The following is a 13,325-nucleotide window of genomic DNA, read 5'->3' on the forward strand; positions in this document are numbered from 1 at the left end:
GATGGGTCGGCGGAGGGGGTGAGGGTGAGAAATGATAAGGAGTGCTATTATCCTCAGTGCAGATCTGTGCACCAATTAAAACAGTCTTATGGTGCAATATTAAGCCCTGTGGTCACAAGTCAAATCATTGCAACAGATCAAGAGGACGAGATCAGAAAGATCACAGTGTTTACTGTGTGGATAGGTGAACCTGGATGTAAATGAATATAAAACACCAGCCTTGTGGGAAAACATCACAGCAAGCCCTTCTGATTGATTTTCATTTTTATTTCATAATGTATTGACATAGCACAATGAGTTTCTACACTAATAGCACCTCAGCATGCACATTTTAATCATAATGTTTATTTATCTGCACCTGTTATACTTTTTGTACACACACATTATACCATGGCATTTCAATCACATCAATCTCTACTTCATAGTGTTCAGTATAACTCAATTTGTACATACATGTACTTAACTGTGTTGCAGACACCAAACATTTTAGAACTGTGAGATTCTTAGATTATGCAGAAAGATAAAATTCTAAATGTTTAGAAATGTTTATCATTGTCATCACAGTCATCATTATCATCGTTGTCATCAAACAAACATCTCAATGGTTAGAAGAACCATTTTTACAAAACATATTGTTGAACATCATTTCATGAATATTACATTTGACATTTAAAAAATATCAACAGTAAAAATTGTGAGGTTAATATTTCAATGTCGACAACAAAATACACGGTTTTATATCACAGTCTTGGTATCCCACTCAAATATAACCCCCCCCCCCCCCCCCCCGCGCGGAATCTCTGGAATCTCTGCAATTTGGTAAAGTTAACAGACCAACAGTTAGCTGAACACAGACATCATTACATGTTATTAATTACCCTAGAGGACAACTACATTTGTAAATGTAAAGGATTGAGTCTTCATTATAAAACAGGATACAGACAAGTTTTGAATACAGACATGAAGCTTAGTATGACACAACACTTTGATCGGTTTATGACTAGATATCTTTGGTTTTTCAGTGGACAATCACTTGCTGAATCTTGGGCTTTATATTTCTTATGTTAACTCCTGGTTTTATCATGAGGCTTAATAACATATTTAGTACATGTATCTCATGAGCACAGCTTCAGTTTTCTCCAGAGTGAAATAAATGAATGCAAGGAAGTAAAGTTTTCGATAATCCCTTGTCTGATTTTATCCATCGTTCAATAGTTTGTATGTAGGCCTCTGAATTGATCCATCTTTCAATAGCTCTCGATTATGGTAAGTGTTGGAAGGTTCACATGTACGAGAGTAAATTTTTGTACACAGAAGTTGATCATGAGAGTCGCGGACAGAGCCAGACGTGGAGCTGGCACTTCCTGATGCTCTCCCCCGACACCTGTCCACTACACATGCACTGGTATTGCACTCTGTGACTGTCTGTTACCGTTAAATTCAGTGTGTGATAAAGTCCTCCCGACATCGAACAGGTCACAAACATCACAACATATTTCTGAAAGAAATGAAAACATTAACTGAAAAATATAAATGTAAAAAGCATGTCACAAACATCAAAAGATACCGGTATTTCTAAAGAAAATGAAAAAAATACAAATGATACTCATTAACCTAAAAAAAACATGTCACCTCATATCACAACATAATAATACTAGTACTGTTACATATTTCTGAAGTTGAGCTTGTTTCATTTTCTTTATAATGAAGGGCAAATTCTGCCTTTTTTAGTCTGGAAAATTCTTTCAAATCTTTTGTGCTGAGCAAAGACTAACTACTTCATTGTGAATAAGTCTGACATTCAATATGCTTTTGTTTGCCATATGTCTTATATGAAATTGTGGAAATCTAATATAACAAAACATTCAAACAAATTAAGGAAACTTAACTTGCTTTGATAATTATATGAAATGAATATCAGAAATTAAGTACATGTACTGGTAGATTCCTATTTGACAAAACTGAAATTACAGTAAGTTGAGTCTGATTTTAGACAAAGCAGAAATTAAGTACCTCAAAGTCCTCCATTGGAGGAAATGGATTGAGAGTGGATGTTCTTGTTGTGTCACTTGGAGAGCTGGCTGTATCAGTCTTCATAAAACAGGCACTCAGATTACCCACTCCCTGGGGACCCTGTCAAAATACAAATATCAGCCAGTAAAGTCTCTATAAAGTATGTTCATAATATTTATGTGGTCATCTGCTTTAAAAATATCAAAAAACATTTTTTTTCCTGCTCAATCTATAGGAGTTATTTCCCCTTGATCCAACATTAGTTCAACATATGACATACCTGAGGTCCCTCCATTTTGCTGATATTCAGGAGCTGTTCCTGTACTATGGAATTCTGGGATGCCATGATGGAAGTGAGGTTTTGATAACTGAAACTAACTTGATCTTGGACTTGTTGTAACGTAACTTTTGTGTTCGATAAATTTGTGTTCAGGGAAGATATATTCTCCTTCGTCTGTTGTTGAAAATAGATCAGCTGAAAATAAGAAGACATGATTCAGAGAGTTGTTAGGAAATAAAAACATATTTAAGAATACATTCTATGGTTATCAAAAATATTCTTTATTGATTCTTCATCCCTGTCATATACATAGTGATCTCAAGTATGATAATGAAAAAAAAAAATATTATTGAATATTTGTCTTGTTTTGGGAAAAGGGGATTGTGTACACTCTAGCAGAATTAGTGTACTTCATGTTGAGTAATGACAGGATGCATGCTGAAGGAGCTGACTGGGTAAGGAAGTACTGTACAGGAATAAGTATATGTACCTGTACATAGATACATACATGGGCATGCTTATATACATGTACATGTATCACCATTTACCTGGAGAACACTCCATACACCAGACTGAAATCAATTCCAGGAAAATTGCTACGCTTTTCAAATTTTTTTATATCTCCAGAGATTAATTTATATATACATTTCCTTCAGACATATTAAACTTGTTTAAATCATGAACGACCAAGTTGAAAAGAAATAATAAAGGTGTGCATAGTCTTCCTGTTTTTATTCTAAATGTCATTTTTGAATAATTACCTTGTCATCAAGATCATTGATGTATTCAAATGACTTATTCCCCGCAACAAGAGATTCCAAAATCCTCATCTGAAAGCAAATATATTTTTTAATTTATTTAAAAAACAAAGACAATACAAATAAAAAATGCGTACTTGATATTTTTGGTTTGAGTTGATAGGTGTTTCTTCCGATTTGCAGAGTAGCTCAAGTGCTTCTCTTTACATTACATGTTATGTGTCATGCTTAGACATGCGACTCTGATTCTCAGTAACCAGATTCAACGCACTTGTAACTTGTGATACATGTACTTTATATTCTTACTATTGCAGTAATTCATACAGTTCAAAATACACTGTTCATCTTCAGTTGTAAGGATAAAACATTTGACATATTTAAATTATCTCTACAAAACCAGTTTAAACAATACATGTATTGTGTTTATTTTGTTTGTTGGCGAATACAAAATAATACATTATTGAAATGGTACGATACAAAAGTTGGTTGAAAGCTGTTCATTTCTGACACAAACCTTAATGTTCATGGTGGTATAATTGGACTTGAGACTTTGGAGCTCTTTCTGTAAGGAGGCTACTTTAGTGGGTCCTGTAAAAGAAGGGGTTGTCCTTATATAAATGCCCTATAAAGCATTCCATTTATTGTTGTATTAATAATAACAGATTAATGGTAATCTTCATACAACTTGACCTAGAGTGAAAGTTGATCAACAGTTTAATAACCTAGTGCCCTAAATTTATGTGATTCATCCCACCAAATTTACATTTATTAAAACATTTGTATTTTATGTGTTGCATCATCATCAGTAAATATTTTCATTTTTGCAGTTGCTCAGAGTTAAAAGTAGGATTAGTATGGAGGGTAAGCATTTTAAAAGAGCTTGTAAGCTAGTAATTCTAAACATATTTTATACCATCAGCTTCCCATTTGTTCGTAAGGATCAAGCAGTAATAGGCACAAATATTCTTATTGATTTACAAGCTTATACATGTATATCCGGATTTGTATACGTGGTAACCCACCTTAAAATGGCCATAAGATTATCTATGAACACCATGGAAAGTAATACCGGTACTTGATTTATCATTATTTTTTACACAAAGAGTTTACTTAGATGTACTGGTATTTCAAGGTTTTAATAGCTTTGTAATGGTAAGCATTGTCTCCTTCTTTTTAAGGTATAATTTTAAACCATCATTTTCAGCTTAATTCTATCATACTAGTTTGGTGAGATAACGAGGACTTACCATCACTGAAGGCTATGACGACGTACACACTGATGAAGAGTGAGGCGATGGAGATGAGGATGAGGAGGAGGATGGCCAGCTTCATGAGGCGTAGCTGGGTGAGCACGGTGTGGTCCTGCTTGGCCTTCACCGTGGTGTTCACCTTGTTGTAGATGGTGGGTGAGGTGTTAATCATGGTGTCGTACAACGGGTTGAACCGCTTCCTGCTCACAGATACAGAGAAGATCAGTTACTTTATTTCCTCTCACCATTTTTTTTTTATTTACACAAATGAATGCTTGTAGTCTGATATTACTGTACAGAATGAATTAAGGTACCTCACTACACCTACACTTATACTTTTTAAGACACTACATCACAAGAAGGAGATTTAAATGTTTTGTTAAACTGTTTTTATCAAGCGATTGGGTTGTATAGCATCGTAGCTCAGTGGTTAAAGTATTGGGCTTCTAAACCGCAGATCATGAGTTTGAATCCCCCTGGAGCTTTTATTCATGTTAACTCAATTAAAATTTTGAAAATGTACTTTTTTATCCAAAATTTAACATTTTGTTGCCTATTAGACTTAAATACTTCTTATCCATTATGATATCTATCATAATCAAGTAATTTTCTGCTGTTTTGAGAAAATATTTCACGCTGTAGTGAGCCACCTTAAGTTGAAACTAATGTGAAATTTTCTTTACCAACTTCATCAAAGCAAATGTAAAAGGTTCCTCCAAAAGGAGACGTGCACATATTGCATTGCCTTTATTTTCTTTTTATGTAGTATACCAGTTGAGTCTGAGAAAGTTATATTTTTATGTAGAACCTTGACAGACTTTATTCTTATATTCATTTACACATACTCCCGAGTCTGTTGGACCATACCTTTTCTCTGCCGACTGAGTGGCACCCTCTCCTTCCTCATGTTCCGAGTGAATTCCTGAAGTGACTGTGGTGCCATTGGAGGAATGGGTGTCCACGGAGTCAGGGGACATGCCATTGGGGCGTAGTCTAAAGTAAGGAAAAGAACACAGGAATTAACTAACAGAGGACAAGTAACTGAACTGAAACTTATACAAAACAATTAACAGAACACTGGAATAAACTTCCACAAAAAATAAAATAAACTTACATTATTATGTCTGGAACACTATAATAACCTTCGATATACATTGATAAATAGATAGAAGTCTATGAATCAGCATACTCTAATAGATACATAAAACACTGTTGTTACATTGTACCATCAATGTTTGTCAAATTGACTGTTAAAGGAGAGGGCTCAAATAGGCAGATTGCCTGCTGCCCAATCCTATTATGTGATATTTTTTTACATAATAAAATATTGTTTAAACAATAGATACATAAAACACTGAAATAACTCTTTCTCTCTCTCTCTGTTCTCTCTCTCTCTCTCCTCTCTCTCTCTCTCTGTGTTCTGTCTGTCTCTCTCTCCAAACCGAGCCAAGAAAAGTTAAAAATGTGTTCTTGCAAATAGATATATAGATGTGTTTTTCATGGTATCACTGATTGATATTCCTTGGTTTATGTCAGTAACAGATTTGAAGCATTCAATACTTTGTGCAAGCTATCAGCTGTTTTCTTTATCCTGGTTATATACACACTGCTGTGTTTCCTACTGACTGTGTTTAACACTGTGTACATCCACCAGTAATCCATGAGTGTTGTGACAATTACAGCTGAATCACTAACCTATAATACCCATTGTCCCTCCACATCATTATTTTGGATTATGACATTCTTATCTAAGTGCTTAACTGAATTTATCCGTGGTCTGTGATATCCCAGATACTCTGGGTCTAAGTTTATTTAACCAAAGACTTAGATTTCTAGACAAATACTAATTCCCTATGTAATTTTACATTGACATTATCTATGAATAACTTCATGTAATGAATGTTACAGTGTCTTTATATATGAATGTAACATTTTCTGGTGTGCTTGTGTTATTTGGCTGTCAGCTTCTGATCGATAAACCATAACAGTAAAGCTTACAATCCTTTCTGATTGGGGAGCAATAATAGATTTACTGGTGTGTCGGAGGCTGAGCTTGGCTCTGGGGTTAATACACTAAAATGATGTTGTTTGTAACATGGGACTAAAGTCAGCTGTCTCATGCATACCGGTATATATCGATGTTTCATGGGGCAAGTGACAAAACATGCAGCAATAAAATATTCAAATGCCATTTCCTTTTTGCAGTAAAATATCACTTTTGGCAGTTGTAATCAGATAGGAAAAAACACCCAGAAAATTCTGCATGCTTTCGTTACATGAGATTTCTATCACCAGAAAGGATGCTGACTTTTAACTGTTGCCAAATTATGTTGTTACTCAACTTTCTCAAATACATGCATAAAACCTTAACTCTGTCTGCCAGATAACCAAATTAACCCACTTAAAAATTTCATATCAAGCATTGATGTCATAGATAACAAAAGAAGTTTGAAGTCTCTCCTATAAATCTGAAAAAAAAAAACATGGCATGCTAACATCATCAATAAGTGATAGTGTAGGCATGTATTGATTAGAGCCGTGGGAACATTGACTTGTACTCACTGTAGGTGCGGGAGTTCCTCGTACTGGTGCGGACAGTCCGCGTAGTCGTAGGTTTTGGCCGTACTGATTGGCCTATACTCTCCAGAAGACTGCATCGGAAACTCCGGACTCACTTGGTCAACATCCAGAGAGCCTGAAATACAATGGAATTAACTTATTTTCATGCATCATTATGCCAGGGAATAAACATATAAATGACAAAATTATAACCCAAAAATAAATTAATCAATACTTAGTTATACTAATATACAAGCATTTCATTTTTGTGACCATATACGAGGTATCAATTGTTTTTATATTATATACCATATTTTTGTTGTTGCTAATACAATGTCAGGAAAAGTTTAAGCACTGGTTTTCCTATTTCCCTGGAGCGATTTTAAAGCAGGATGTCTGCAATTCACCAGAAGCATGCAGCTGTATTTGATAAAATTGTTGACCCATTTATACAGAATCTGGTCATAAATCTACAATATCATTCCTCAGAAAACAGGCAGAAACATTTTCACAAACAATAGAGAAATCTAAAAGAGAAACCGCTGCATGATGTAGATAATAGAACAGACATTGTGCTGATTATCTGATGCTGTGTTGACCCATTCATAGTAAAGCTCTCTAATTAATTAACACTAATTACTGTTGACAATTGAACTGAGGACAAACTAAACTAATACATACCACATTTAGAGTAAGGCATCGAGCTTCTACAAGAAAACCTATAGTCATTGTAGTATTCCATTGTAAACACAATGTTAGCACATGTCCACCAGAGCTGGGTCTGATAGAAAGAACCTGCGCACTCCTGCAAATTAACCAGCTATGATTGACAGATAGGGAGACTGATTAACCAAGTCACTGAGTGGAGGGCCCCAGAAGCTCTCGCTGCTTATAAGTAGTCAACTAAATCTCTCTACTTGGCCAGGCCATAGTCATTGTTGACAACAAATCTAGGTCAAAGGCCAATTAACCTGTCTTCTGGGGCACCTGCTGATAACCCTGCATGGAACAATTAATTGAACCCCCACAGGTCATAAAGTGCATAAAGACAGTGAAAAAACAGTATAGGGGTTTAATCAAACAAATCCTCCCACACAATAAAAAATAACCTGCCCAATGGAATGATGACATGAGATACTAAGTGAATTACAAACCATAAAATTGTCAGAGAATTCAATGACATGATCACATCAGATGTTTCACATCTTGAAAACAATGAAGTGAATGAAAGACTTACAGTTGTCAAAAACCCAGACAACAGCCAATCCCGAGAATTAACAATTGATGGACTGACAGACAAAATAGAACATTATCAGTGGCACGTAAAGCTGCGGTTTGCGTGACCTCGGAGATATTTACCCGAGTCTGTACCCAGTAGAGGGATTTCCACCAGTGGACGATTCATGGCTACCTCTGCTTCATCTGGAAGAATTTCCAAATAATCATGACCACTCTCAGCCATTCATACTTAAATACCAAAGATGTCTTATTGATTTTCGTACAATGCACAACATGTGGAGTCTCCTGTGATCAGAAAATAAGTGAGATTTGGGAAATGTCCAGCGCTTTATCGGCTCTCTCCTGTGAGCCGACCTTTTTACAATACACTATACAGATGGTTTTTCTATTCAGTACTTTACAGTTGTACAAGGTTCACAGATATACACACCTAATCAAACCGGTCGTGGGGGGATCTTTTGTAATCACACTCCTTGCCTCTCTCACCTGTTGACATTCAAATGTGGACATTTAATGCGGGTACAGATCCGTCAACAGCTACCATAACGAATTAGGATTTACGTACTAAGAATCTTATTAGTGCTGTATGCAAACTTAGAGGACGCTTCAATGACTTCACGAACAATATCACCATGAATTCTATAAATGATAACAAAGCATGTCACTTGCACTCAGGTAAAGACAGAGAGGTGATAGTAAATCATAAATCATCCAACCACACCAGACCATACACACAAAACCAAAAACCAGGACCACTGAAAAATTTACAATTAATGTTTCTTCCAGTCTTAAATCAGTCATCTATAAAATCATCTACATTCAACATTTTCATTTGTACTTTTTATACCTTGTTTAGATTTCTTGTATAGGTATAGAAAAGAAATAAAATTAAATCAATTAGTCATGCAAATACATTGTGATTTCATGGAATTAACATGGACTTTTATTTGAACAGTTATATCATTACTGATAAAAACATTCTGGATAAACGAACATCAATGGACTGCGTTATCAAGGGAGATAACTTGGAATAAATTCAAAAGCAAAGAACAAGATTCCATTAAATTTTACATTCTTGAATGTTAAATCAGACTCTTAAAATTCTAAATATCTGAGGATATTTAAAATTTGAAATAATCTTATTAAAACAATGCATTTATTTTTATTCTTAGTTTCAATATGACTTTTGAAGATGCAATATATTGATACCTTTTCATAATTTAGTGCAAGATAATTTTCTTCCAATAACATACATGAATTAGTAGTTGAAAAAAACTATGTATTGATAAGTTAGCAGTATGTGTGACTGCATACTACCGGGTACTAAGTGTTCCTTTTATAACCTGTAATTAGCATACACCTGTATTTACCTTTGAGATGAGTTTTGGGGGTGGGTCCCATCTTCTGGCTGAGGTGGACCAGTGCCTTGGCCTCCAGTGGTTGCAGGTAATTCTCAGGTAGAGCCACCCTCAGCTTCTCCCCCTCCTTCATCTTCTCCCCTGCCCCACTGTCCTGTTTGTCCTCTGTCCCCTCACTGTCCTCCGTCCCCGGCAATATCCGAGATATCCTCCCCAGGTGTATGCTTTGGTACTCGTTTCTTCGATGATCCTCATCCATAATGGGGGTCAATGCTGTACATGTATTGTCATGGTGAAAACTAGGTAATTGTCCTGTAGATCTGTATGATGGAAAAATAGGGGGATTTCTGAAGACATAATATTGAAAAACTGTAAATATAGATCAAGTTAGAGAGAGTAATTTTACCAATTCAAGTTTGTAAATGATTTTGACTAATTCTGTTTTAATAAAATTACCGGCAATACAAAGATAAAATAATATCAGTCTCAAATGATTTGATTGTAGGATGGTTCATTAAACTTTTTGTGTCCTTTAATTAATTCATGTCCTTACACTTTTGTATGGAAAATTCACCAACAGTCAAAAAAATTTTGCATGCATCAATAAACAACAGCATGTTTTTATTACATGGCTTTTGTTTTCATACTTCCATGAACTGAAATAAGTTTACCTTTCTCAATGATGGATTGAAAATAATTATAAATATTCATGAAAAGAAGAAAAGTTCAATATGTTGAACGGAAACCTAATTCCTCATCCAATGCCTCTGACATATTGGCTGAAGGTCTATCAAACAAAGGAACTGTTATCAAAAGAAAGTCATGTAAAACTTCATCAAACAAATATTAGACCAGTAAATCTTCTATTTATATTCAGAATAATACTGTATACTACAGTGCTACTAAGACTCACTAGTTGACATATCCACAAGTGTGCCTCTTTGTTACCAGCTGTCTCAAAAGCCTCAGATTACTGTTAAATTACTTCACAACACAAACAATTGTTTGTTTTCTTCAATTAACTTCAGTTAAAGGCCCAGTTCCTATACATTTCAATAAGTAAGTTGTAATTACCTCCAATAACCAGGGCCTAGCTTATATATACCAGGGAGACAGACCATTAGACTGGATGCATTGAACTTTTAAAAACTTTTTTCCTGATTCAATAACCACACGGTCATTCCGTCAACAAGGTCAAACTCCTAAACTTTATCATAGGACCACCGCATTAGATTAAAAATTAAAATCCCTCCCCCTCCTCCCCTAAGACCGCTACCCCCTTCTAAAATGGCATCTTCATCAGTGATAGTACCACGACGCTGACAGACATCTCATGACTGATTCTATATCAATCATACATAAAGTTAGCTCCTTCCACCAGACTATAACTTAATTCTATCACAGTATAATTAGTTCAGTCCCTCAGGCCCCTACCATCCCCTTCTCCTTGGAGGGACTAGTATATTCAAATTTATCAACAAGGAAATCAAATCAAACCAATCCTGTGATATTAAGAATTGAAAATGAATTGTTTCCTCCAATTCCTAATCCCCTTCCCCCAAACTCCTGAGTGACACACATTCTGGCTATTCCCCCCTTTTCACATTAAAAAAGTGGAGTAATGTGTTCTCCATCCATGTAGATGGCATTACAACACAAAATGAAATTTTTGCAAATGAATTCATGTATAGCATAGAGTCTAAGAGCATTTACATTACATATAATATTCAAAAATTGGAAAATAATATAAAACAATATAATTCACAAATTTTAAAAAGCTGTCATACCAGTTTGAATAAAAAATGAAAGTAATTTAGAGTAATTCAAGCATCCTGGTATATGTCTGTAATTAACATACTTGACAAAAGAGATTGCACCAATCATTTAAAGAGGTACATCTAACACAAAGCCCTGAACAAAACCTAATACACACTGAAAGGGGAAAAAAGCTAAAATGGATACTGATTATTGTCAATTATAATTGACCACCACCAAGCCAGTTCTGTTGTTTGTTTAGATGTTTGATATGGATCCTCTAGTGGATTTTTACACCTAAGTATGAAAAAGTCTCTTACCCCTGAGAATATAAACAAGATATAACGAGTGTGGAGGCTTTGTGACAGAATATAATACTTGGTTTTGGGACGAACGAACTGTCAAAATATTGACCCTGTTTGAGTGGAAGCCAGGCACTATAAACAGGATTAAGAAAACAGACCAAAATCTTTTAAAACACGAAACCCACAAATCAAACAGCATCAGAATAAATTATAAAACATCTTTTACAAACCACTTACCAGCCATTTGTTATTTATCCAGATTGTTTAATACATCACTGAAGCATGGCAAATATTGGTGTAGGTAATGAATGGGGTCCCTGCATTTACCACCGATTCTACACACAGACAAGGCTATTGAACTGGATCATTCACAAACATGTGACAACAAAAAACGATACCAATATGCAAGACATATAGCACAGTTTTGGTTGACTGAATTCCAGAATCCGCGTAATAGATTGTTTTTAACTAAAACTACGCCATGACCAGACCCCATCTCATGGTGACTCACGTGTAGGTAAAAACCCACACAAAATTTGATGATCCACGGCCAGAGGGGATGAGGCGGTGTAATTAATTGACACAATTTAATATTTACAGGCTGCATTGACACCATGTTTTGTGCACCTATCAATGTTGCTGTCAAATCACTGCAAGTGTAAATACCAGTACATGTACTAACAATCCATGGGCAATCACAAAAGCGTGTCCCTTTTGTTGTTCCAGTACAGAAAGTTTAATTTTTTCAAATTCTAAGTAAAAAATACATTAATACATGTACTGTCCTTCATTAATGGAAAAGGTAACCAGTGTTTATTATTTTGTGGACATTTAAACAAAAGCTGGATTAATTGGTACCGGTATATCTACTGTACCGGTAAATAAAAACAGTCTTAAACTTTCAAAATAATGAGCTGCTTGATCAAATGACCGTGAAACAACATTGTAATAAAGAATCATACATTTTATGTTTATTTAAAAATTAATTAATAAACCAAGAATATCCATTGTTTAATTTTTACCTTAGAACATACATGATACTTGCTATATTTGTATGGTAAAACTGATCCAACAAAATGAAAAAGAGTTTATTGGAGACAGTTGAATACCAATAGGTATCATTTTATTTCATTTAAAATCATTTGCTATGCAACACATAAAACAGTGATAAACTTTTTAAAAATTCTGTAACATTCTGTAACATTCCTATTTCACTCAACAAAAAAAAAAAAACCCACCTCATTTCAAACATTTACACTAATGACAAGTCGTACAAGTCATGGTTTAAATATATATCAAACTATGTAAAGAGCATGACATGTAAACTATACATGATTTTCCATTTGAAATAAAGTAATTCTAACCATGATAAAAACTTGCTTATTGCATACCATGTCATTTGACTTGAAAAACATATACACAAGAAAGCGATTACCCAAATAATTTCTTTTTATTCAACTATTTACCTACATTTATAATTTATTTGATGAACACATTTTAATGACCTGCTGAGCTTACCTTTTTTCTGATGTTAGATGAACACATTTCTTTGTACTAAAAAAACATCCAGTTCAATGTGTTTAACTTTCTGATATATGTCAAAGACAAAAGAGGTTCAGAATCTACCTAAACAGAGCACCATTGGATAAAGATAAACCTAATGCACAAGAACATGCTTTTAAAAAAGAAAAAATTTCATTGTGATAATGCATATTGATGATTGGGAACTCCTTCAAAATCTCATATTACAGGTATTGGTTAAAAACGTTATTCTAGATATATTATAAAGTTGTTGTTTTTTTTGGGGG

General features: G+C 34.6%; 1 protein-coding gene across 5 annotated transcripts; it reads right to left on the minus strand.

Annotated features, from left to right (window-relative positions):
• Positions 1–252: 252 nt before the first annotated feature.
• On the minus strand, positions 253–12,034 carry LOC105343018 (uncharacterized). 5 transcript variants are annotated; one of them, XM_011450170.4, is made up of 11 exons: positions 11,755–12,034; positions 9,470–9,777; positions 6,864–6,996; positions 5,169–5,294; positions 4,299–4,501; positions 3,566–3,639; positions 3,055–3,123; positions 2,842–2,865; positions 2,294–2,488; positions 2,014–2,133; positions 253–1,498 (listed from the first exon to the last, which is right to left on the minus strand). In XM_011450170.4, exons 2-11 carry the CDS (start codon positions 9,714–9,716, stop codon positions 1,322–1,324), a joined length of 1,368 nt encoding a protein of 455 aa, XP_011448472.3. In that variant the 5' UTR covers positions 9,717–9,777; positions 11,755–12,034; the 3' UTR covers positions 253–1,321. The 5 variants fall into 5 exon arrangements, with proteins under 5 accessions (XP_011448472.3, XP_011448475.3, XP_011448476.3 ...); XM_011450173.4 differs by lacking the exon at positions 2,842–2,865 and having other exon boundaries at positions 11,755–12,030; XM_011450174.4 differs by lacking the exons at positions 9,470–9,777; positions 11,755–12,034 and adding an exon at positions 8,220–8,472.
• Positions 12,035–13,325: the final 1,291 nt, after the last annotated feature.

Source organism: Magallana gigas, chromosome 6 (genome assembly GCF_963853765.1).
Source record: "Magallana gigas chromosome 6, xbMagGiga1.1, whole genome shotgun sequence".
NCBI classification, from domain to species: domain Eukaryota; kingdom Metazoa; phylum Mollusca; class Bivalvia; order Ostreida; family Ostreidae; genus Magallana; species Magallana gigas.

Excerpts from the sequence above, each read along its gene's own strand:
- LOC105343018 (XM_011450170.4), bottom strand. The coding sequence starts at position 9,716 with ATGGATGAGGATCATCGAAGAAACGAGTACCAAAGCATACACCTGGGG. Across the intron at positions 3,124-3,565 it reads ATACCACCATGAACATTAAG|ATGAGGATTTTGGAATCTCT; the intron begins GTTTGTGTCAGA and ends ATTTGCTTTCAG. Across the intron at positions 2,866-3,054 it reads TCAATGATCTTGATGACAAG|TCTGGTGTATGGAGTGTTCT; the intron begins GTAATTATTCAA and ends AATTGATTTCAG.